A 27,819-nucleotide genomic window follows, 5' to 3' on the forward strand; every position below is an offset into this window, starting at 1 on the left:
TACTAATACTTTTCTGTACAACTTACTCCTTTCAGTATCCAAAATGGATTATGAATGAATGCAGTACTAACAAACCATTCCATGAATCAAGGGGTCCATACAAGGAAGAGGTGCTGGTTGGGGTGTGTGTGGGGCATGGGAGTCAACTAAGTAGGCAGAAAGCATTCAGATACAGGGAAAGAGAGGCTCTTTTTCTGTGGTCACTCCTTTCTGGGTAGTCACAACAGACAGACAGCTCTCTTCCCTTGTCACCCTCTGGTAGCCCCCTCAGAGAATGGCTAGGACTGCCTCCATGTAACAGTCATTCCACTGACAAGAGACCCTGGCTGGGGCAGCCAGTGTCTGATGACACTCTTCAGTGGTGTTGTGTATCTGTTGCAGGTGTCCACATTCAACTTCATGCATCCACAGGAGTGCAGGTCTGTTGGTCTTCCCTTACTGCAGGACTACACACACATGTAGACTTGAAACCTTTCATTTGTAAGCTACATGAATGTTACATATACTGAGTATCATGTCATGAGTGCTCCTCATGCCATTAATTTCTCTGTTTCTGAATGTGAGTCATGACACCAAAACATCAGATTAAAAACCTTTTTTGTAAATCAAAGAACATTTCATTTTGGCAACTTTATTTTTGGATACAATTCTTGTATGGATAGAAATTTGAAATCTTTAATAAAAGCATCTTGTCTAGTTTGCTGGTGTTAAGTATAAAGCCTCTAGAATCATTATATTTATAAGGTAATCATTCCCTACTCTGGAGCAAGAACCTGCAATAACCTACTTGTGGCCGGCTGAGGCTCAACACCCCTTCAATATGAAGCACCAGAGATGTGATGTGGTGAAAGCAGCAGAAGCAACAGCAGCAGTAGCAGGCAAGCACTGCTGCTGTCAGCTCTTCACACTAACACTTCACTCACTGCCTCACAATACCTAAGAAAATAAATAAAATCTTTAAAAAATTTTACTTCTTAAACATTAGCTTCCATTACTTCATATTTTTTTCATACTTCAGGATACACTTAAGAGTATTTTGCAAAAACAATTAATTTCTTCCTGGTCTAAATTCTCCCTTAAAGTTACATGTGCAACTGAAAAGGCTTTTGTGAAAACATTACTTCTATTACATTTGCAAAACTTCAGGAAACAAATCCTCAGCCTGGCATTGGTGTTAACACCTCACCTATATATCTTACACATCACATCCCTGTTTCATAAATGCACCAACAAAAGAGTTGCCTTGTAAGCAAGTTACTCTCATCATCAGACAGATAACAAAGTAAATTATTTTCCTCATACAAATATGCTTTTTTTTTTTTCTAATTCTGCATCTTGTTGCTCTCTCTCTCTCTCTCTCTCTCTCTCTCTCTCTCTCTCTCACATCAATAACTCATTACAATACTCACATCATCCACTCTCCCAAAGGAAAAGTTCACCCAGCAATAAATTCCACATATGAAATATGAAAATTCCATTACCTGCAGATACAAAACTACAACAGAAATAATGATAATTCACACTTTACCACAGATACCATTATCTTACATGATGGACTAAATGCTTTTACTCCCTTGTGGAAAGAGGATAATTTTCCTATTGCACCACTCACAACCACTGAGATACTGTACCTGTGTGTGTGTGTGTGTGTGTGTGTGTGTGTGTTATTCAACATCATCTTGCAGCTTCATTATGTGCTGGATTCATGACTGACAGCTGTACCCTTCTGGTGGGAACTTCAGAATTCACACAGTCACAGTTCCATTTATGAATAAGGCTGAGATCACATCTTTCACACAGCACACACCCTATGCTCTTGGTTCAAGGAGGGCAATAACTGCTTGCTTTGTCAGCAGTGAAAACCCTTGGAGTGGTGAGGATGGTGCAAATTTCACCCTGCCATGTGACTGTTGAGGATGCTATCCATGAAGACTTTAAAGTGTGTGTGTGTGTGTGTGTGTGTGTGTGTGTGTGTGTGTGTGTGTGTGTGTGTGTGTGTGTGTGTGTGTGTGTGCTCCTATGCAAGTAGTAATATCTCAGAAACACACGTAAGGAGCAGGAATACTTGTACATATGAGAATTGCAGGCGAGTACTACAACTGAGAAGGAAGCGTCCCTGTACTTCCGGGTGGTGAGGACTGCAGCAGACATCGCAGCTCTCCACATGGTCTTGGACAGTCATGTATCAAGGCATAAGTTGACTTTCACTTTAACAGAAACCACTCCTAATTTATGAAACTAATTTGTTAGCAATATAATGGAACAGACACACCAAAGTCATGGCTCAATAATTATTTTTCAATACATGAAGTAATCATCTTATAAGTAAACTAATATTACATGAGGAAATATACAGTTTCTGAAGAACATTTTCCAAGAACATGTATTCCCTCAAAAAGGCAAAGACCATGTACAAATAAGAATGTCATGGTAACATTTCTCTTAACTCACAAACTTTGATAAATGCAAATAAGAACTGTTTTCCAGTCACAGTGTTCTCAACAAGCTCAATTCTTCTATACCCCTTAAAGACCTCCTAAGGCTGAGGTGAGATTGCATCTACCTAAATATTCATACTTTGCTTCAAAAATACAAAGAAAAGAAATTATAATGGCAAGAAAACTATGTCACTTAGAAACTCTCATTCCACATTTCTGTTCCACTTGATAATGCAAAGGCATACAGATTGATAAAAAGATACAGATACAGATTGATAAAAGGCATACAGATAATAACAGGAAGAATCAACACCTGTACCTTTGCTTCATCTTCATTCACATCATCATCAACACCACCAGCACCACCACTTCACACCACCACTACCACTCCCTCTACCAAAAGGAAACAAAACAAGTATGACTGAAATCACCAATTATCACCAGTATGGAAGCGAATCCCTTTTTACTTGGCCTCTTCCTTAACACCAAAACAACAAACACTGTCCTATTAACAGCTGCCACCACCACCAAGAGTAACAGTCAGGCCTACAAGAACCTTCACCACTTCTATCACAACTCCTACCACTACTGGCTGGTATAGTTACCATCACCTGCATAACAGATACTACAAATATTATCACCGATGTCGATGCTTCAGTCTCTATCATCACCACATACAGTTACCTCCACCATCACCACCACCACCCAGCCATCACAGCTTTCCCTCACTCACAGGTCTCAGAACAAGGTTCATTCTTTATAGTACAAGGCAGCACCACCATTACTAACCTACTTAACTATCAGAGGAAGCTTTTTTGAGTGATCAATGGTTCAAAAAATTAGTGAATAGTAACTATTATTAAGGAAGTAAGGTACTTTTCTGTACAAGCTGGAAAATGTCAAGGAGCATTGGGTAACACACACACACACACACACACACACACACACACACACACACACACACACACACACACACACACACACACACACACACACACAATAACTTAAACACATAGAACATAAATCCAAAAACTGTTCTTAGAACATTTTTTGTGTGAGAGAGAATCAGTAAGCTTTGGGGACAAACACATTAAAGCTTTTCTTCCAGCTACAGTCTAGCACACACACACACACACACACACACACACACACACACACACACACACACACACACACACACACACACACACACACACACACACACACCAGGCAAGAGCCATGAGCCCATTGTGCATCACCAGTGCAGTACACCACATTGGCACCCTGCAACAGCTGCCTCTACAGCCCATCTCTGGAGTGGCAAGACTTCCTGCCACACCTCACAAGAGAGGGTGATGGCAGCCTTGCTCCACCTTCACACATCCAACATTTCCCCACCACCCATGTGCACATCAGCCACATATCCTCATCCCAGAGCTCAAGTGGCAAAGTGCAAAAAAGATTTTTTTGGCAAAAAATACTGTGTGGACACACAAAGACCCACCACGCATTAGTAAATCACTAAAGGGTACCTCGCCCTCACTAAGGTGCCAGGCTGACCTACTGACCTACTGAGGTTTGTTCCATAGAGCTCCCTCACATTGTAGCCATGGAAGAAATCTGTGCGGTTTGTGTCTATAAGCATTCCAGTGCTCTCATTCTCCCAACCTTTATTTTATCTAATTATCCCAGCAGGGTATTGAGGAAATGGGCCTTCCTTTCACACACACAGCACTCATCTTACTTACACATATACCCTGAATGCCCAAGTCCCTTAAAATACTAAGCGCTAATGAGATTAAGCTCCAGTTTACACAAGGTGTTGGCAAGAGTACACAAGGCTTGAGTGCTGTGTAATGCTGTGCTGTGCAAGACCCACAACCCTGAGCTGGCCTCCTGTGTAGTGCAGCAGCTTGGTAAAGGAGGGAGGAGAGGGAGATGGTCAGAGCTTCCTGTCTTGGCTGTCACATATCACAAACAACTTCACTCTGGCATCTGGAAGCAAGTGAGGGAGCAAGATTAGTAAATGGACAAGAACTGTCGATGTGGTATTGCTACCTCACCTCACATGTCCCTGGAAAATGTGTTCTATTGTGCACTTCACTCACCATTATTACCACTCACATTATGTGACCACCAAAATCTTCAAAACTTCTTACTCTTTATGCTCTGATTTCTTTTAGATACCACAATAAATATGATAACATCTAAACTATATCAAAGAGGCATTATGCTCTATTAGAAGAGCAAAATATGAAAGAAATACTTTAAAAAAGACTTCATGGTAATTCTAGACCATTCACTCAGGTCTGTCTTGGTTAACTAGACACAACAGTTCTTCCTCTCATCTCCTCTGTTGTACTGCAGCTACACAACTGGTGACCTTATAGGGTAGCCACTGAGAGGTGAGGCTCTTGTGCCTAGTCATCCACAACAGACATCTGTATTAACACTACCAAGATGCTGTTCAACCAGTACACATGCAACACTACACTGACACTACACATATGTATATAAAGAAATGTACACATATGTATATAAAGAAATGGATGCCAATGTTATGCCTTGATAATGACTGCTGTTACAGTTTTGACAACTAATGTTAATGTTAAATCAACCTACTTTTTATTTACAAGTGCAATCTTATAAGTACTTGCTGCAGTTACCGTGTCAGTGTGCACCATGCAACTACTTGTCACCCACCTGGTCTTTCTTGGAGACTCATTGCAGTGGAAACAATGAGGCAAATAAACTATTACTGCACAAACATACAAGACTACTGAACACAACAAACCACTGCCATATAAAAAGTAATATAAACATACATGCATATACTAAAACTCATAAAAATTAACAGATAATAAGGGCAAAAATGTACTGTACTATTTGTAGCATTATTTTTCTCTTCATTTACATTTTATAGAAGGTTTAATGTATTTTCTGGCACAAGGTAAAGGCAGTAGCAATGCTGATGGAAATAAAAGAATGTTAGGCATTGTAGCACGAGTCAAACCAAGTAGTGACAGTAGCAGCCACAGTGACAGATGCACTAGCCCAGGCAACAGTCATCACATCATTCACTTGGCATTCTGAGCAGACACTTCATGATCTCCTCCATCAACACACCTTATGACAACCTCCACCTCTCTCTCTCTCTCTCTCTCTCTCTCTCTCTCTCTCTCTCTCTCTCTCTCTCTCTCTCTCTCTCTCTCTCTCTCTCAATACTGGGCACCATAAACAATCACACAGCTCACTATGACGTCTCCACCTGATGCCCAGAACTGGTGAGTGTTTGGGAAGGAAATGTGTCTCTGGCACTGACTATGTGGACAAAGGCACAGTTCTGATAAGTGTAAGAGGGTATAGCAGCTCATGGCTGTTTGCACTAGGAATATGTTCCTTGACAACTGGAAGAAAACATTTTTGTGCTGTTAGTACAGGTGAATCACTATTTATGAATATCTTATTGACAAATTTCTGAAGTTATGGATGAAATCATTTTTTGCTGGGGATTACAAATAAAACATTCAAATTAATCAGAAGAAATATACAAAATATTGGTTGAAAGCACAGTAAAATGCATTGCTTAAGAGAAAAAAATTAAATCCACAGTTAATTATGATTGGTGAACCTAAATTTTACAAACACTTCCCATTCTCTTATGGACGAGGATAGGTGGAAATAGGTAGATACTGTTTATACAGGGATTGTCACATGTAGGCCTGATGGCTTCTTGCAGCTTCCCTTATTTTAAGCACATTTCTTATTCTCTTATGGATGATGAGGATTAAAGATAAAAATAAGTAGGTATATTTAAACAGGGACTGCCATGTGTATGTCTGATTACTTCTTGCAGCTTCCCTTATATTCTTACATTCTTAAATTGCAATTCACCTGGTTAATACACTGATGGGTATCAATGTGAAGAACAAGCACCACAACAATGCACATCCCCCTCCCCCCACCAGCACAGGTATACACACATAACACTGCATTCCACATCCACCATACAACATTGGCACTTGTTTCTATACCATGATGAAGCTTTCTTGCCCCACCAGCACAAGGCACCACCACCATCACCACCACCACCAGCCAAGCCATTACAAGCCTTGCAGCGTCCAAGCAAGCTGTGGACTGATGTAAAGAAAGACTAGTTACCTCACTGCTCACTTCCATCTCAGTTTATTGTTGGGTTTCTGGAACATGAGGGAGCGAATGACAGCGAGTGAATCTTCTACATATATAGTCTTAAAAGTAATCCCATTGGTTTTGCTACAATTTTGGTCCGCACTCTATGTCCTGTGATCAGAGATGGAAGATACGAGTTGAAAGGTGGATAAGAGACAGGAGTTAAGAGAAATGAGGCTGGAGTTAATAGGAATAATGCTGAAATGAAGAGGTAGGGATTAGTGTAGAGTGAACCACTGAACACAAATATAATGCAGCTTTGTAAATACAGATCACCCACACAAGCTGCTGGTCATGAATTGACTGAAGCAGCATGGGTGTGTGTCCTGGTGCCTTAAGTCATGCTTCTGCCCATCCCACTATGCATCCTGTACAGTGAATTAATGCCAGTTGCTATTGTTTTTATTAGTACATTGCTTTTACTGTATAATGATATACTCTTTTGTTAATATGAATTTTTACACATTTGCATGATACAAAATTATTTTTTACCATTATTCCTTATAGAAATATTCAGCTTGCATTAAACAAAATTTACTCCATGCAAATTTTCCACACATCCAACTTCACATATGGAAAGAACATACAGCAGCTTATTCCCATGAAGTGGAAGGGTAGAGTCTTTTGTTTCTCTGTTAGTGATGAGGTGAGACACAAGCCTTGATCATCCACACTGTGATTCACACACATGGTCATCATCTAATAGGGAACACATATGACTGGTCACCAACAGGAGGAAGATAGAGGCAGCTGGCAGGAACATTTTACAGAGAGTAACACAGCAGAACAGCCAAGCCAAACCAAACACTGCTGGCACCCACTGCAGGCCCACACAACCACACCTGCACCACCACTCCTTGGTCTGTTACCTGAATCACTTCCCAACAAACACTGTGTACTTCATAGTAGAAGCTAAGACTGAGTTTGTTTTTGGTACTGAATTCAGAACCAGGCCAAGTTATGACATTTAAAACTCATGCAAAAATTCTGTATGTCATCTCCCATTTCATTCTCTTTCAGTAACCAAGACACCTTTAGAAATGTTCTCTGCTGTGTCATTCACTCCACACAACATCTGAGCTGTCCATTCTGCTCACACCACAACCACAACCTTACTTTTACTGCTGGGCTCCTCAGACCTTAGACTTATTATGTCACAAAATGCATGTTAGAATTGCTAATACTTTAAAATCAAGCATTGCACTTTTTTCATTGTGCTTACCAACAGGGTAAGCTACTGTCCCAAGATTTCTGTCTAAATATTCTCCCTTGCAAGACCTTTATTTTCATCTTTTTCTCTCTCTCTTCACACTTCCATGTTTGGAAAGGACTTAAGCACAATAGGGAAATTTGTTTATCTTTCCATTATTCAACCAGTCAACTTGATCATGCAACACTTCTGACACTGGACTCTTATTCTTCATGGATCTATAAAGCCGGCTACCTTACTACGTGTCTGGTTTTCTCATCAGCACACATAATCAAACTAGTGCCAAAAGGTAATATATATTCCCATCACTGTACTGTACTGAAGTGATGTGTGGACTATTACTTGATCCTTTTGTTTAGACTCCTCTGTGTCTAGACAAAATAGATTTGTTGTACATTCTCATCCCAATCTTATACTGAAGCATGCAAGACTAAGCAGTGCTATGTGCATTACTTCACTACTTAATCTTCTCCCCTAATGACTTGACACTCATATTTCTTGAACAGACTTTCCACACATTTTCACCCCCATTATAAGTGCAACACTGGTGCTGTGTGGATCATCCTATACAACCTAAACCTTTACTTTATCAGCTTTATGTGCTTTCCTGCATTTAAATCCCTCCTACTCCCCCTCTTCACTATTTATTGTTGGAGAGGTTGAAGGGATGGCATTTTGTTTAAATCCCTGCTCCTCCTCTTCACTGGCCAAGAGTTAAGGGGGAGGATGCAGAGACAGTGTTAGTAATGTTACAGTGAGTGGCTACACCTAGTGATGAGACATGCAGTGCCACCACCCCAGTGCCCTGTGAGTGTGGCATGCTGGCAGCACTTGGCACTCACACCTACACACTATGGACGCATCTGCTGGCTACGGGTCCCTACAGGCAGCTCACACTCTCTCCGCCTGCAGCTTCTCCCTGGGTGCAGACATGGAAGTCACAGCGGATAACAGGGGATCACAAGGGTTACAGAGGAGGTCACAGGGAGGGTCACAGCGAGAGGTCAGGGTTCCAGTCATTAACCTCCCATTGAATTATTTTCTCTCACTGTATTTGACCTTCACTGGGAGGCTGACAACTAAATACAACTAAACAAAAAGTAAAACCCTGAAAGATGAGAATCCTTTATCCAGAAAATAAATAAATAAATAAATAAATAAATAAAAATAAATAACAATAATAATAATAATAATAATAATAATAATAATAATAATAATAATAATAATAATAATAATAATAATAATAATAATAATAATGACAATAAATATACAGAATACAAAAACTGCTGTCTTTACATTTTGTGCAAACCTTATCTATAATCTAAGCACATTTTCCTACCAAGAGTATCATAATATTAGCACAGCTTAACATCATCAGACTAATATCACCAGAATGTTTGGTGATGCATTTTTAACTCACAATACTAAGTGTTTTCTTCTTTTACATAGCTTTTTCTTCAGTAACTTAAGTAGAAGAGCATCTGTGCATAAAAGAAAATAATTTAAAATAATAATTAATAAATAAATAAATAAATAAATAAATAAATAAATAAATAAAATAAAATAAATTAAAATAGAAGAGAAAATTCAGGAACACTTCAGTTCTAACATAATTTCACATAAGGGATTCTCAGCTCATGCAATCCATGTTTGTAAAGATCCATCTTTTTTTTTTTTTTTTATGTAGGAGGGACACTGGCCAAGGGCAACAAAAATCCAATAAAAAAATGCCCACTGAAATGCCAGTCCCATAAAAGGGTCCAAAGATTATCTGATCCTGTACTATCTGTATTACTAACTGCCAGCATGAATGAGAAGAGAGTATTGCTGTCCTATCCATTCACAACCCAGTGTAGTACAGGGTGTTGCAGTGTTTCCTGGTGCTGCCTCAAGCTACCTCACAATAACACCTCTATAACGACAACTGTACCTGCTTTATCTCTAATCACTTCATTGTTCATTTTCATCTGATTATACCTTTGTCATTAATTAAGTCGATTTACTCTGCTAACACATACCCATATCCTCCCATTACTTACAACCATCATCACAGCTGTCAAAACACCCGTCCATCACCTGTATCCATCACAGTGTATTCCTTCCCTTCACCATACACCTTCCCATCACCACATACCCTCTCATCATCTACAACCATCATCACACACCCTCACATATCTTACACCCACCACCACACAGCCTCCTATCATCTACACCCATCAACATACACCCTCCTATATCCTATACTCACCACAACACCACCCACCACACCATCCCACACATCACATCCCCACATAGCCTCCCATCCCACACACCCACCTCCCATCTCCCTATCACTTACCTGCGCAGTTTAGCAAAGCGACGTGTGATGTCAGCTGGGGACTGGATGAGGGTTGAGTACATGTTGGTGGCGACCTTGAGGATGCAGAGTAGCAGTGGCCCCAGTATGGCCCCCTGCACCCCCCAGTAGAATACGCCCCCAGCCACCGCCAGGCCTGTCAGGTAGGGATGGCTGCCCCTGTGTGGAGGAAGGTAGGGAAAAAGTAAGAGAATGCTTGTTTTTCTTCATTATGTCTGATTGTTTAAGCTTATTCTGTTTATCTATTGATCCACATATCTATCTACTTATGTATCTATCTGGGATGACTTACTGTGTACAAGATGAAGTGGGAAGGATGTACATATATGCATTATTCCTTGATATAAGAGTATCTATTATACACATCTATCCATCTCTTTATCCATCATTCTATGCCTAGTAACTTATAATAACTGGTAGTATATGTGTATCCATCTGTTTATATATCAATTATAACTTTATAAACTGTAATATAGATGGATAAACACACACACACACACACACACACACACACACACACACACACACACACACACCATATAACAAAGCATTTAAGTCTTCCTCTCACCCCTTGATGTCAGCATAGATGGCAGTATCAACACAGGACATGGGCAGCAGCTGCGCCACGAGGAGGAGACCTGCCAACCAGGGGGACTCCCGGTGCCAGAAGAGCTCCAGAGCACCAGGGAAGGCAGCCCAGTATGTTCCCACCAGAGGCACAGCACCAAACACTGCTCCCAACACTGGCAGGGGAAAAGGTTGCATGAGGTGAGGGTTAGATATTGATGTGTTTATTTAGTAGCGGTATGCAAGGCTTCAGCTTGATTCATATGGTCCAGCCTCTGTATCTATGTATATTTACCCATCCTTCCCTTGAGTTAATATGCATTCCTTGTCTCTTTCATCTCCACTTTCCCTTCCTCCTTTCTTTCTATTCTTTGTTACTTCTACCCTCACTACAGTAGAATGGTTCAAATTTGCCTCTATATCTCCCTCTCTCTCTTTCTTTCATTCACAATTTTGTTTCATTTTCCACATCATCTCTCCACTCACTTGAAGAGATGGAAACATTGCACAGTACTATCCCTATCCATTCCTCTCTGCCCCTTAAGAAAACCATCCAAAAGCAAGACCAAAATTATGCTGCGACTAGTTCAAAACCTCCATCCTGCCACTCACCAGACGGGATGTAGACAATGTTGACACTGAAGAGGGAGTGCAGCAGCCACGTCCACATTCCGTAGAACGCTCCCATCTTGAGTGAGGCGATGAACACTCCATTCACTGCATCCTCCACTGCTTTGCCCAGGCTGGGGGTGGGAAGGCGTTGTGGTGGTGGTGGCAGTGGTGGTGGGGGTGGCAGTGTATTAAATGTGTGGTGTAAGTGTGATGGGTGCAATGGTGTAAAATTGAGTGCGAGTGTGCTGTGGTTATGGTGCAGGTGCATACAGGGTGCAAGGACAGGATGTGTGTGTTGACATTTGACATGAGCCCACAGTGTCAGGCTAAATAAAAGCATTTCTCATTCACTTGCACATTACCCATTCACTGAGTCATAGTCCAGCACAGCTACAGATAGACAGATACACAGAAAGAAAGAATAAAGGACAAACTTTTATTCACTTCAAAATATGTAAATAAATCATAAATCACCATTCAACTGCATGTGATGTGTGTTTAAGTATAGTGTGATGCATGACTGAACATTATAGTGCTATGGTGACAAGAAACACAAATAACACAGACTCCTTTCCCTTCTCCATGTGTGTTTATACGTACATGGAGTATGGTGCATGGCTTGAGCTTATGGTGCTTTGCAGACACACACACATTCCATTCCCTTCACCTACAGCCAACCATACACACATCCTTACTCACTGGGTCATCTGTCCTGGTGCCAAGTTGACTATTACAGCAACAGGCTTGTACACTGACCCACTGGCACTCAGCACGTAAAACAGAGATGACATGAAGACAACCTGAATGCAGAGAGAGGGAAAAGGTGATTAGGTGTGGTCAGAAAGTGAAGGGAGGAAATGTTAGGTAGAACTAGGTGAGAAGTGGATTAGATGGAGGTAGTAGAGTAAGAAAGGGAGAATACAATAGAATACAATAGAATACAATACAGTCCTATAGTAGTGTCTGAGAATACAATACAGCCTTAACATGATAGTGTAGTGAAAAAGAAAGGTTCAGTCAGACTCACCACACTGATGAGAGCATTAAGAATAGAGAGAGATCCCCCAAGCAGCAGTGAGGCGACGGCAGTGAGGGCGGAGAGGGCCAGGCTGAGGTTCCCCAGCAAGAGGCCCCACACTGACTCCAGCACACTCATGACGGTGCCCAGGTTGTCCCCCACCACCTCACTGACCAGGGACAGACTCACCCCTGTGCCACCACCAAACACACATTATTACAAGTACGGATAAGGTATGTTGATCCCTGCGCCACACAACCACTACCACACATATTAATACCATTACAGCTAAGGTATGTTGACCCCTGCACCACCACCACTACCAGACACATTACTGCCAGTACAAATAAGACATGCTGACTTTGGTGGTTGGAAAACACAAGATAAAGCAGAAAATAAAAGAAATAAGGCTTTCTTTGCTCATCCTGTTTTCTCACCACCAGATTATCACCACTACAGATAAGGTATGTTGAACTTGGTGGGGAGAAAACATAGGATTCAGTGGCAAATATGTGAAATAAAGTGTTTCTCTGTCCATGTTTCTGTTTCTAAATTCCACTTGCCTGTATTAATTCATATCTTAACATTGAGGGAAATTATTTATTGTCTAGAACTGATATGAAGAGAGGGAAGGTGAAAGGAAAGGGAAAGGAGAGGGAAGAAGGGAGGGAGGGAAGAGGGGTGGATAGTGAAGACACAAAAGTAGTACTGTGATAGTCAAGTTCCTTCTTCCCTCACTCCCTTTCTCCCACTTGTACTTCACTCATAGACATGCATATACATAAAAAAAAAAAAAAGTAATAAAATACACACACACACATGTAAAAGTAACATCAAATGAAAACCACAGACAGTGCATCCCAACATGACAGCCAGGACAGGGCTCTAGAGAACAGGAACAGCTGGGGACCTTACTGGGGTGACTGTAAACACTGACAATCCAAATAACAGAGACTCTTGCCATGGTTATACTGGCAATGACAAAATACTCAATGGCTGGCTTAGCTAAGACACTACACTGCCCTAGAACCAAAGCAAAAGGAAAAGAAAATAATGATAATAAAAAAAAATCTTAGAATCAGGTAACATATTGACATTAAAAAATTGCAAATATATAAATGAAAAATATATATAAATAAATAATAATAAAGATAATAAAAACCAACTGACCTCCCATTGCCGAGTCTGACCACCACGTTGAGAGGTCACAAGAGGTCACAAGAGCGAGGGAGGGAGAGGAAGAGAGGAGGGAGAGGACAGAAAGAAAATATTTAACTCTCACTAATATTGATTCTGTCCTGAAAATCTGTACATTAGGGTGAAGCTGAAGAAGAATGTTTCCCACCAAGCCTCCCTGATGAAACTAGGAGGAGCATACAGCAGATAAAGTGAGGTATTACCATTAGTATTGAGGAGGAGGGAAAGCAAAGGTGAGAGTGATACAGAGACAGGTTGTAGTGTAGTGTTATCATGAAACAGAGATGAGACTATTAAGTGTAAGGCAAGACAGAATGTGCTGTTATCATTACAATTCTTTATATGATAAGAAGAGTGATTAAAGGCTACTAACACTCACAAAAAGCTCATGTAATTGCTGTCTGCCCAAAAAATTACAGTAAAGCAGTTCAAAAGATTAAGGACAGTTTAGTTTTTAAAAGTGTCAGTATAGATCAAATTTTAATTGAAAACAATGGATCCTCAATTTTCTACACCTTAGTTTCCCAGATTTTTGGGAAATGTTAATTAAGTTTATGAAAACATAAAGCAAAAATCAAAGTTAAATAAAGCACCAATTTCACACAGTTATATTTAGAAAAATAAATTGAACAGCTGAAAGCTTAGATGTGAGTTCATGTATTTATGACGTGTATTGTGATAAAATATTTCTTTATCTGAGTTTTTTTAAATGCATCACAAAACTAACTTTCCAATCAGTCCAGCAACCTTACTCCTTTTCATCACAAAAATTGAGGATTCATGATATTAATGCTTCAACTTGGTCATAAAGCCTGGTGAGGGGATGAGGGGAGGTGAGGGTGGGACAGGTGATGTGGTCAGGTACCTGGGGAGTGCTTGAGTCCCTCCATCAGGGAGTCAAAGCTCATGGCCACAGCCTCCGAGGTGACCACTGGCCCGGGTGACACAGTCTGGGGATGTGCCACCACCCATGCCTGGTACACTCGGTCCCACAGCTCCACCACCTGCAACACATACATGTACATACACACCAGCTCTTTAGCACTTGGTCTATATCTGCATATGTAGGTATGTGAGGGTGACATAAAAGTGCAGCTTCCCTCATAGAAATATAGATATCTGCAATACAAGAAGAGGCAATAGAGGGAAGGAATAAATATCAATGTGAGGAGAAACTAGACGTATGAGCAAAGTATACTGATATGGAGACAGATAGGATCACAGGAGTGTAGCTCAGGCCCTGTATATTACAACTAGATAAATAAAACTGCATAAATACAACAACCCGCCCTGCGAACACACACAAACAGCCAGACATAGCTCTTTAAACAGCAACTGGCAAATCACTCCCAAGCTAAATATATTACCTATAGTATTAATGGACCTCATGTTCCTAGTGCAATTTCTATTAGTATTCTCTCTTTCTCTCTCTCTCTCTCTCTCTCTGACACATGGATTGCTTACCTGCTTCTCCAGCTGTTCAGCCTTCACATCATCGGTCTCCCCCAGCATCCCTCGCACCTGGAAGGGCACACGGGAACTATCAGAGTGTGTATGGATTCAATATCTACAATCATGCTGTCCTGTGGCATGTTCATTTCATATTGTCTTGAGTTAATATGGCCTATTGTCTTCAGCAATGTGTGGTGCACAGCTAAAAAGAACATTTTTAAAAGTACATGTGCAGACTTGATTGAACACACATTCATATTTTATATTAATAGAGAACCTATAGTAAGTCAATCATTACATAAAATTGTCTCATAAAGTGGGGCAATCATGACATGGGGATTATTAAAATCAGAGGGAATATTGCTAATGAAAAATTTATTTACTTTGCATGGGGGAATATTAGGGTTAACCGAGAAAAAACTGTCCTAATCACACTAACAAAAGTGCAAGTCCACGGCATCACTAGATGCGGGTCCACTAAGTGCTGTATGAAGCAGTGAGGGAGAGGAGAACATACTGCAGTGACTGCCTGGTAGCTCGGCGGCGCACTGAGAACTACTGTGCTGTGTAGGCAATGCTGGGAGTAGAGTGACAGGCCAGTTGCTAATGTTTACAATACACTAGTTACCTCCAACTGACTCAGCACAACACAGCAAGTACATCTTTATTGCTTAATACACTTTGGTACAGCTTGGATCATGTATGAGTTTGGTTGTATACACAGAATAAATCTAATAATGCAGCACCCTGAACAAAATCTTCCCAGTCACTCTCTTACAAGGTGACAGTTTGTTACAATGTTCTACACCTTTTATGTCTTGTTTGTTATGTGAGGTTTTTTCCAACAGTGTGTGTGTGTGTGTGTGTGTGTGTGTGTGTGTGTGTGTGTGTGTGTGTGTGTGTGTGTGTGTGTGTGTGTGTGTGTGTGTGTGTGTGTGTGTGTGTGTGAGTGTGGTGCTATAATACGTGCAATGGTGCTGACAGTGAGCATCTCATGTGCTGCTGTGCATTGTTCACTTCAGTTGGTGAAAAATATGAATATCTTTTGTACAATGGGTTCTTCCTGACACATGCAAAGGGGCATGTGAGAACACTGCAAGAAACACAAACTGGTAAACAGGAACTGGTAAAAGCAACATAAAAATTGTTTATAATATTGCAGGAGGCAAAGCCTGAATATATAACAAGAAAACAATCAAGGTGACAACAAGACATCATAAACCTGTGCACAGTTTCACTGCTCAGGAACGTGTGACAGAGGTGCCACTCAAGCTGGGGAATATACAACAAATAGATCAATTTTGAATGTCTAGATGCCGAAGAAAAAAAAAACTGTTTAGAGGACTGAGCATAAATCACACATGACATGAAGCATGTGTGCTGCCAAGAGGGAAAGCCAAGCATGTGTGCTGCCAAGAGGGAAAGCCAAGCATGGCACAACAAAGCTGTACAAAGAGTTGTATATTAAGGTGTTTTGTGGCTTAAGACTAAAGCTCATATTCTTTAATGCCTTAAGCTCTTATGATAACTATTTTCAAAGGCTGCAGAGATAATTAGTCAGGTCTTCATGGGTGCTTTTTCTCTTACATAGATAACTGACTGGGAAAGAGTATGAATGGTGTGTGTGTGTGTGTGTGTGTGTGTGTGTGTGTGTGTGTGTGTGTGTGTGTGTGTGTGTGTGTGTGTGTGTGTGTGTGTGTGTGTGTGTGTGTGTGGTGCTTTGTCTGGGCCACCCCATATGAGATTGCCTGCCTGGTATACAGACAGACATAGACAATACAGAATCCTTGTTAAATTATCACCAAAATCATGAAAACATCCTTGAAAACCTGATTTAATTCCACTATGACCTCTTAAAAGTAGCTGAGATAAGACACCCAAATACTTGCAAATCTGATCCAAACAATAAAGCAAATACAATAAAGTAATGGCACAAACTACAAGTCCCCAGCAAATGATACTGCAAGTCCTCCAATTGCGTCTTAAACCTACGATGGTTTATAGCAATACATTAAAATCCTTTTATAGGATCTTAAACCAATACCTGCCAACATCACAGTCTCCAAGCTTCAAAACTGAACCTTAAACTCCCATTATCAAAGTAAACCCTTGATTTTCCAAATAAAAAATAAAGAAGGTAGTGCAAAAAAGTCCAAGCCTGAATGTTCTGATGGATGTTAGAGACACTATTTTCTTTATGGTACAAATAGTAAAGTTTATGAGTATGAGTCACTTATTCTTTCTGCTGTGGAGTCTTACCTCAGCACTGTGGCCTTTCCCTTCATGTCTGTTTATTCCTTTTATATTGTTATTTTCTATGGCAATTAATGTATCAAGAAAATACATTTTGCCTCATTACACAAATCAGTTATACAGACACACCTTGACTTAGGATAGTTCAACTTATGTTGACTTTACATACAATGGTGCAAAGGTGATACATAAAGGAAAGTTAGTGTATTTCAATTCTAATCTGTATTCCTTCAAGAGGGAGGTTTCAAGACACTTATCCTTCAATTTTTGACTACCACTTTGGACCCTTTTATGAGACTGGCATTTCAGTGGGCATTTTTTTTTTGTATTGGATTTTTGTTGCCCTTGGTCAGTGTCCCTCCTACATAAAAAAAAAAAAAAATTTTCCTAGTTTTGAACACCAAGGTACAAAAAATCAAGGGTTCACTGCATTATACAAAACCTTATGATACAAAACTCCTTCCTGAGACATGCTACTGTTATCACTCCATTATTTGAAGCTGTAACTGGAAAACATGTAAACAAATAAATAAATAAACAGAACCATTCCCAGCATAGAAGTTAAGAGGACTTGCAATACACTGCCAGAGGGAGAGTGTAAGTGCGTACGTTTGGCTCAAGGGAAACACACGGACACAACAATATGGACTGCATTCTGAAACTCTTCTGGCCACACCTCGACTACTTTCAAAAGGTTCTAGTTGAAGTGATATGGTTCTAGTGACAGATCAACAACATTTCTACATTATGAACAGGAAAAATAGTCTTGAATACCCCAACTAATCATGTCTGTGGCCTTTGAAAACAGTCGTGGTGATCGAGAGAGCAAAGCCACACCAGCACACACCACCGACACTCACCACCTTAGACGCATTGATGGTGGTGTGCCCATCTTCCCCCTCCACCAGCTGCCACACCACCACCACCACCACCACAGCAGAGGGAGACAAGAGAAGGAAAGCTCAGGAAAGGAAAGCATAGAAGAAAGTAAGGGAATAAAAACTATATACATGTCCATTAAGGAATTTCTATCCCTCCTCCTCCTTTTGCTTCCTTCCTATCAACAAAATTTCTCTTTCTTCTTCTTGATATTTTGATAAACAAGTGATGAGAAAAGTACCTATAAGGAAGTGAGACTCATGATATAGATGAAAATATAGAATCTCTCTCTCTCTCTCTCTCTCATTTACCCACAGAGATAAAAATAACTCACACACACATACACATACACACACACATACAAATAACAAAGCTGAATGAGACAAGAATATTACTGTAAAATGACCTAACATAAACCACAACCTTGACTTCTGAGGGACAAATACACACACAGGAGTTACAATACACACACCACATCAAGCCACACACAGCAGCCTACTTGGAGGAAAACAAGTTAGTGACACTGCTTTCTACATCTCCCTCTAGACACTACTGATGAAGGAGGCTACTCAAAAATTACTACTGATGAAGGAGGCTGGTCAAAATATACTCTATCATTCTGGCTTGAATAGAAGGGAATGATGGGAAATGAAGCCAGAGAGAGAGAGAGAGAGAGAGAGAGAGAGAGAGAGAGAGAGAGAGAGAGAGAGAGAGAGAGAGAGAGAGAGAGAGAGAGAGAGAGAGAGAGAGAGAGAGAGAGAGAGAGAGAGAGAGAGAGAGAGAGAGAGAGAGAGAGAGAGAGGAGTGTGTATATGAATAAATTTCTCTGCTACAGCCAGACCCAACAGGGAATTCTTGAGAGAGGGTGCTGACTAAGACTAAAGCAGACTAGACTAGACTGGGAATAAGTAAGAATCAATACACAGGAAGCATAAATGTAAACACAACTCACAGATGAAATATGAGATGAGAGTAAAACATCAGATCAAACGAACACTAAAGCCTGTGTATATTATTTCTACTGAAGCCTTGTTTGTATCTCATGTCTACAAGAAAAACAGTATGCACGTGAAGCACAAAAATATACTGTACCAGCAGGCAGTTATGTACACACAAAGAAATCATATTGACCTGTAGGAAAATAAAGAAAGCCATATACTTTTGAAATCATAAAAAAAAAAAATAAATAAAATAAGACAAGCACGAGTAAATACCTAGCAAAAATGTGACATAGATAAGACAAAACAAATATGTATACAAAATATATTCTGAATGTCATTAGCGTTTGTTTAAAAGACAAGAGTAAAATGTTACCACTGCAATGTTCAAAGGTGATAGCAAAAAAAGACTGCAGGTGCTGGTTATGATCAAGACAAAATATACAGGGAGTGTCCATAAGCAAATGCGAGTGTGAGTTTGCATAAAGTTACATTTGTTCTGTACTCTGATCACAACCTTGAAATGCACAGAATAGTTTTCTGTGAGTAAAAGACTGAATGTGCAGATTGGAAGTGGTGGTGTGAACAAAGAAACAATTGCAATACAGTGCCAAAGAAAGAATTATGCAAAACTGGCAAAGTGTTTTCTAAGTTGAAAATGTTAAAAGTACAGTGAGCCAAAAATGAGTTCCAGTGTTGCTATGATGGGTGAGGTGAAGTGAACAGGTGTGGGGTGTTGGCAGCAACCTGGCAGGAGAGGATATAGCAGGAGGCGGCAAAGGTAAGCCATGACTCTGCCACTTCCCTGCAACTGACCTCTCTGTTCTGTGTGTTATTACAACTGAACTTTGACTTACCAGTGAATTTCATTTCTCAAGAAACACTCATGATTCAAACATTTGCACATCTTCATCAACCACATATTCAAATTTTTCATCTAATATAGTTTTTTGATCTTTATATGAGTTTTATTCTTTTGGTCAGCACAAAGGTGATTTAACTTAAAGCTAAAAATTTATAATGTTTATAAGATTATGATTCACTTGGACACACATAAACCATCCTCTCCCATCCTTACACCCATCCTCCACTTGTGTCCATCTCATCCCAGCCTTCCCCTCCTACCCCTAGCCCATCCCTTGTATGTGACAACCCCATCAATCCTCTCCCATCCCAAGCCCAGCCTTCCCATCCCCACCCAGCAGCACCCACCATGGTAGCAATCCACTGCCGGCCATACAGGTAACCCTCATCCAGCGCTGACGTCACCACTTCGCCCAGGCCCTCTGGCAGCAGCGCCAGGAACTGAGGGTTGTTCACCACTGTTGAGTTGATCACCTGACTGCCCAGGCTGATCAGCACCATGCTCTCCCCCTGGATCTGTGCAGGGAGGGACATTATGGGGTCAGGTCAGGTCTATGTTGGCTTGGTAAAATAATGCTTTCTATGATTTGGGTGGGTGTTTTACTGTCTTGTCTCTGTAGTTTTTCATCTATAATGTGGGTGTCTTTTCAGTGCCTCAAGGCTATAATGTGTGTCTTTTTACTGTGCCAAACCTGTATGTGGGTGTCATACTGTATCAAGACTGTAATGTGAGTGTCCTCTTACTCTTCTTTGAGTAATGAGATCAGTTTCCACAGCTCCTCCCTCAGCGCCTGCCTGCCCCTTACCTGCACAGCGAGGTAAATGGAGGCCGTCACCGCAAAGAAGATGACAGTGAGGATGACAAAGAGGGTGACGAGGGCATCCACAGCAGCCACCAACACCACCACCGCCTGGTTGTCTGTGCGCATCAGCAGCTGTTGGGGAGATGATGATGGGAGTGATGAAGATGGTACACACACACACACACACACACACACACACACACACACACACACACACACACCAACTTTCTATCTCCTTCTCTCCTCTTCCTTCTCAGCTTCCTGCGTTTTGTTTTTGTTTTTCCTTGTCTTTTGTATCTTCTTTTCTTTCTCCTCCTCCTCCTCCTTCTGTCTTCTGTATCTCCTTTTCTTTCTTCTCCTCCTCCCCCTTCTCTTCCTTTTTTATCTTTAACTACTCATCTTCCTTCTCCTCCTCCCTCTCCTCCTCTTCCTCCATTGCTTCCTATATCTCCTTTCTTTTCTCCTCCTCCTCTTCCTTCATCTCCAGCTTCTACCTTTATTCATTCCTCTCCTTCTCCCTCCAGCCTCACCTTGGCCACTCCCCTGATTGGTGCAGGTAGCAGAGCAGGACGCCGAAGACCCAGGAAGCCCCCCACCTTGCTCCTCACGGCACACATCATGTTGGCCACCACACTGCCATTCTTCGCACTCCACATCAGGTACCGGGAGGCTGTGGGCAGGCCATGCAGTGTGCAGGAAAGATTAGTTACAAGACTTTTAAGTAGTAATTTTTTTTAGTTGCTTAACATAACACTTAGAAAGTAGTAATGGACAAGTAGTAAGAGGATGGCATAGAGTATGGATGAAAGGTTAGTTAGTTTTCTTTATATTATTTTTTTTTAGATACTTAACACAATTTTTAGAAGGTAGTAAGTGATAAGATAATTACAAAGAGCATTCATAAAAGCCAATTAACATGGATGGAAACAACAGATAACATTAATCTAAGTTTATTTTTTTCTAAGGATCTTATTGACTGTTCCACCAACTATTTTCTAGTTTCAATTAAATAGAGGTGACTTTTGCATTCACAAAGATTACAGATATTATGAAATCTTATAACAGTCAGCCAGCCAAGTATCAGTCACTTCTTTCGTCATCAAGTCCATCAGTCTCACACACAGCAGAAGTCCATCAATCTTTTCTACAGCAGTGACCCAGTCTGTCTCTCTCCCTGCAGCAAGTTAGTCATACCATAAATATGTCTCCCTCACAGAAGCAAATCTTTTAAGTCTTTTCTATAGCAGTGAGTCTGTCTGTCTCCCTCACAGCACTAAGTCAGTCCCCCTACAGAGTCAGTCAGTCCACCCTGCCAGACTTACCAAGCTTCTTGATGCCATAGTAGATCATGGCAGTGGGCAGCAGTGGCAGCAGATAGTTGTGTCTCCACAGCTCCACTAAGATGCATCCAACAAACACACCCTGGGGAAGACAGATGCTCCCACCTTACAATGCTTCACTACCAGCACACACACATACACACACTTCTACCAGACACATCTATAAAGAGGAGGGTTGAGAACACAGACTGCACTCCACCCACACCAATACCTTGCGTCCCAATACCTCCCAGCCAGTCTGCCCCTCCTGCCCACCTTGAGGTATATGTTGCTGCCATTCTCCTCCACATGGCTCTGGGTCTGGTGCATGGTGTGACCCCCAGCACTCAGCAGCACCTTGGGCCGGGGTGTCTCTGGGCCTGGGGTTGGGGCACTGGTATCCTGCAGTATCAATACATGTTAGGCAATGACATGACTATGAGCACATCACTGTAACAAGGGACATAGTCAACATTAGTAATGTGCCTTGCTGTCTTATGCTTTCATTGTTCCAGCTTGGTGTGTATTTTAGGTTGTCTACTTGGCGACTGGCTGAACATTACCTTGTGAACTACCTCTTCAAATTACAGCTGCTTCAATTCACATTTCAAAGCCAATAGGACAAGGATATGGGCATGGAAGGAAGAAGGAAAACAAAAGCTAACAATACATCAACTGTAGTCTAAACCTTTTCTTTCTCCTGGACTTCCTCTACTTCTTTTTTGGATTCGGAGGTCCCTACAGGGGGTTTGGGGCAGGCAGGGATGGCATCAGGAGGGGTGGAGGTGTTGAAGCGTCCCTCTCCTCCCTCTTCCTCCTCCGCCACAGGAGATAGGGTATGGGATTGGCTCTCATCCTCATCCTCCTCCTGTGTGAGGAAGTAAAAACTTGCCAACTTCTTCAGTAACAAAATAACCAAGAGAGCAAGAAAGGTGGGCATGACAAGAACTGACCCTAGAAGTGCAAGTGAATTGTGATTTGCAGATGAACTGCACTCCTTACATAAAAGGAATTAAAATAACATGGATTGTGTATTGGGTGGATTTGAATAATAAAAATTATAACGTTTCACATGTCTTCCTTTGCTCACCACTATTTTGATAGCAGGTGTGGCCTCAAGCTCCTGCTGCTTCTGCTGTTGCTCCTTCTCCTCATCACCACGACACACTGCCAACATGGCCTCCACCAAGGACACATCCTCCTCCTCTGTGTTTTTAGAAAATTCATATAGTAACTTTGTGTTGGTAGACACTGACAGAATGGCAAGGAAAAGACAACTGAGCCAAGAAAGGAACACATTAATATTTACTGATAGTCTCAGAGAAGCAGTGGGAAGAAAAAGGGGAGGCAAGGCTATAAATGCACAATCCTCTCTCTCTCTCTCTCTCTCTCTCTCAAAGGTAAATACACACTTACTCTGGGCCTTGAGGTGTGCCTGGACATCCAGCACCTCAGTACACAGTCCAGCGAGCAGCAGTGCACACATCACCAGGAACAGCACCACACTGCCTGCTGGCCACATCCCTGCAGTACACACAGCACAGGTACACAATACATGCAGGGACACAATGCTTCACACCCTCCATCAACAAGGCTCTACTCAGCTTAACTGTAGTCAGAGATAAGGACTCTCATTGACTGAAGATTTACTATTGAGAAAACTAACCTGGTGTAAGAAATGCAAGAAAAAACTGAAAACTGATCAACTCTTTTGACAACATGGAGAAGTGTTAATCCTCAGGTATAAAAAAAAAAAAAAAACATCACACACACACACACACACAGACACACACAGTTTTGGATTTTTATCACTCAGACTTTTACCAGGTTAGAGTTTTCTTAATAGTACTCAGAGTGAGCAACTGTGCTAAGTCAAGTGTCAAGCACAACTACAAACAGATGAACAAATATTCCAGCAAATATTAAAACCATAACACTTGATTAGATTCCCAAACAAAATGAAAAATATCTCTTACCACATATAACAACAAACTAGGAATATGACTTTACTTGGCCCGAGCTCTCCCTACCACACTGACCTGCCAGGCCTGCCGCTGCCACCAGCCACACAAGCACACTGAAGCGGCCCAGGACCTGTGATGACTTGTCTGTCCAGAAGAAGACCACAGCAACCAGGTACCCAGTGACCAGTGTGAGGGACTGGAGGAGGAGGAGAGAGGGTCTACACACTATATCTAAACCAGGCTTATATTCCATCTTTTAACTTTCTTTAGGGATTGGCACCTCAGTGAGCCTTTTTTTTATATTTTTGTTGCCCTAGGCCAGTGTCCCTCTTACATAAAAAAAGAGAAAAAAATAGAGGGAGTAATCAAGAAGAGAGTTATGTATACACATACATACAAACATACACACTCACAAGCCTTCCATCATATCTATACATACCAAAATTATTTTTCATTAAAGATGGCAGAAATATATGTATCTAAATTTAACTGAAAAATAAGATAAAAAAAAGGTAATAATAACAAAGACAAAGAATGTACATCAACACAAGAAAACATAGAACAGACACAAAGACAGGATCCTTCCAGTGTAGCTCAGGGCCAGTGCACAATAAATAAGTATAAACACACACAATACAAAGACAGGAAGACACCCACTATGTATCCATTGGTGGTGATGACGGTGACAACAGTGGTGGTGATGGTGATGAGGCAGGACAGTATGCTGTAGGCCAAGCTGGAGAGGACGGTTGGGGTGTGGTGGATCACGATGTACAGCAACGGCAGGATGACAGTCACCGTCACCACACTCTTGACGTGGGCCACCACAAACCTAGAACAGCCATTGACTCACTGATTGGCTGACTACATGTTTGACTGGGTAAATTACATAATGAAAGACACACTAAATGACTGACTAGGTAAATGATCAAATGAATGACACTACCTGACATACTGGGTAAATGATTAAAAGAATGACTGTCTAAATGATTGAATGAATGACTAAATGATTGATTGGATAAATGATTACATGAATGAGATGCCAAATGACAACTCACTAAATGACTGACTAGTTAAATGATTAAATGAGACCAAATGACACAATGGGTAAATGATTAAATGAATAGCACACTAGATAAATGACTAGGTAGATAATTCACTTAAGTGTTGAATCAATTTAATGACTGTGCTATTTTTTATATGACAAGCTGACTGATTAAGTAAATTAACTGATCTGATTGATTAGTTATCAGACCAACCACTTCATAACCACACCACCACCACATCCTCACCTGCCCACAAACTCTGACACAGTGTCCACCAGTCGGAGGGGAAGGAAGGCAACTGCAACTGACAGCAAGCCGTGGGACGTCTGGACCTCTGCCAGCCAATCACGTGTCCACTTGGTGACAGTGTGCTTGGCGGGGTGCAGCAGTGACCCACACAGCACCGCCCACAGCAGTGGCTGAACAAAGGGCTGGAGGAGGCAAGGCAGGTCAAAGGTCATTGCACCAGACACTGGAATGCCTCACTTCTATATTATGACCTTGTGTGTTTCTGTACTTGCTCTCTCACATATTCCTTAATTGGTCAATATAGTTTTGATAGTTTTCTTATATTCCATGATTCCATGTACCAGGCTAACTAGATACATTCACATTCACAAGCATTCCCTGGCATATTAATCTCTAGACCCTATAGGGTAGACATGATACCAAGTGAAAAGAATCAAATGTTACGTAAAACCTTTCAAGACTGCTCACTGTCCTTCCAAGTCATGCACAACCACCAAGAGGCTTCTTGTCTGCCTTACTGGGAAACTGGAAACCAACAAACTCATATGACAACAGCTGCAGCCACCAGAGGGTGTTAGATCCCCCAATGAGAAACTGCCCTGACTCATCCTTTTAGCTGTGAGTCAAGCACTGCCCCACAGAACCACCAACCACCCTTACCTGGAATATCATGTACACAGACCAGGCAGCAGCTGCCACACAGCCCACAAACACGATGGCAGCCACATTGTAGAAGGCATTGCGCAGGGCCTGGTCATACCCCTGAGGCACAAACTGTCTCCACACATGCTCCAGCGGGGACCTGGCACTCTCCCCGTACAACGACATCCTGGTGCTGCCTCCTTCACTGGCTCATTCTAGGCCTGTAATGATGATGATGGTGATTTTTTTTCATTTCATGCTATCATGCAACCTTCATCTCCTTACACTATGGGTTTATAAAAATGGAAATATCTACAAAATTAGTTTCATATAAAAAAAATAAATAACTAAATAAATAAAGTGTGTCAGAAACTAGAAAAACAGCCTGCCACAGGTGTCCCCCCATTCCAGAGTTGTGCGGCTAGTGCCCTCCCCTTTAAATAACTAGATAAATTGGCAACATACTAAGAAAACAGCAAACAGTATTTTGGTTTCTATGCTAAGGCAACTTGTGGGGTCCCTGAACCACAAGTGTCCCAGATCCCCTGAGGACTAAATTTGGCCCTGCCTATACATCATTACAGCCAGGAATTTTCATCGTGACAGGGCGGGAGGGGGTTAGTGGGATCAAGGCCAGGAGGGGGGAAGGCGAAGACGAAAAAAGAACAGGACGTGACGGGAAGGGCAAAGAGGACACAGGACTGGAAGGACGGTGGATGGAAATGGCTGGAAACAAGGAAGAGAGGAGGCACGGAGGGCGGGAGGGACGCGTAACGGGCCAACCCTGCCCTGCGAAACATGACAGGTGTGAGGGAGGCCAGGCCACTCACACCTCACTGCCATATTACCATGACGAGTGGCAACTTGTACATACCACGTCATCGTCAACAGTAAAACCACACAAATGGCGGGCAATGACACGCAGGAACACAAATCAACCCATACTAACAAAACCCATAAACCTGAGGGAGTGGCAGAAACGTAACGTCAAAGGCAGAAACAACCTTTCGTATTTTACTTCATTTCCACCTAATCTCACCTCGTCATGTGTTATATATCCGCCTTACACACACTTCACTTCCTCTGTTAAGCATACACACCTAAAACACTCTCCTGCACCCCTGGATAATGCGACAATTTGCCAGACACACTCACTTGGCAGCGTCCCAGACTGTGTCCCCAGCCATAGTAAATCTCGCCTCCCCGGATTACGTCATCGGTCCGCGCCATCAATGAACGCAAAAACACAGTTTCTGCATTTGTTAATATTGTTACTAACTGCTCACATTGGTAGGTTAGTAGTGTATGGAAAATATAAAAGGGCGCATTTTGAGCGTTTAAGTGTTAACTGGTGTGTTTCAGAGAGAGAGAGAGAGAGAGAGAGAGAGAGAGAGAGAGGTTAATTTAGTCACACACACACACACATCATAACCAATATATAATTTTTCTTGAATATTCTCATGGTGTGATGAAGCGGGAAGGAAAGGGAAGGGAGAGGAGGAGGCAGGAGAGAGAAGAGGAAGGAGAAAGCGGAGGGGAGGAGGAGGATAAATAACAAAAAAAAAAAAATTTCTTTGTCTGTAATATATATATATATATATATATATATATATATATATATATATATATATATATATATATATATATATATATATATATATATATATATATATATATATATATATATATATATATATATATATATATATATATATATATATATAATGAGATACAAAGATAAACAAAGAAAGAAAAAATGAATAAAGAAAGGAAATAAAGCAAACAAGAAGAGGGGGGGCTTATCCCCTCATATTAAATACGAACTTCCAATCACTGTCTCTA

At 41.3% G+C, this 27,819-nt stretch overlaps 1 protein-coding gene across 10 annotated transcripts; it reads right to left on the bottom strand.

Moving 5' to 3' along the window:
* Positions 1-615: 615 nt before the first annotated feature.
* On the bottom strand, positions 616-27,290 carry LOC135104829 (transmembrane protein 245-like). 10 transcript variants are annotated; one of them, XR_010270553.1, is made up of 25 exons: positions 27,133-27,290; positions 25,996-26,198; positions 25,333-25,517; positions 24,698-24,872; positions 24,116-24,236; positions 23,493-23,600; positions 23,167-23,282; positions 22,765-22,944; positions 22,353-22,478; positions 22,080-22,179; positions 21,288-21,427; positions 20,761-20,889; positions 20,303-20,470; positions 18,134-18,181; positions 15,033-15,089; positions 14,434-14,572; positions 13,542-13,556; positions 12,381-12,562; positions 12,053-12,153; positions 11,354-11,484; positions 10,743-10,917; positions 10,157-10,333; positions 8,667-8,737; positions 6,579-6,616; positions 616-4,412 (listed from the first exon to the last, which is right to left on the bottom strand). XR_010270553.1 is itself a non-coding variant. In XM_064012481.1 (24 exons), the coding sequence occupies exons 2-23, from the start codon at positions 26,161-26,163 to the stop codon at positions 6,598-6,600; spliced, it is 2,760 nt and encodes a 919-aa protein (XP_063868551.1). In that variant the 5' UTR covers positions 26,164-26,198; positions 27,133-27,290; the 3' UTR covers positions 616-4,412; positions 6,579-6,597. The 10 variants fall into 10 exon arrangements, 4 of the variants coding, with proteins under 4 accessions (XP_063868551.1, XP_063868549.1, XP_063868550.1 ...); XR_010270554.1 differs by having other exon boundaries at positions 8,661-8,737; XR_010270551.1 differs by lacking the exons at positions 6,579-6,616; positions 8,667-8,737 and adding an exon at positions 6,452-6,554.
* Positions 27,291-27,819: the final 529 nt, after the last annotated feature.

The sequence above is a fragment of the Scylla paramamosain genome, chromosome 11 (assembly GCF_035594125.1).
Source record: "Scylla paramamosain isolate STU-SP2022 chromosome 11, ASM3559412v1, whole genome shotgun sequence".
Lineage (NCBI taxonomy): Eukaryota > Metazoa > Arthropoda > Malacostraca > Decapoda > Portunidae > Scylla > Scylla paramamosain.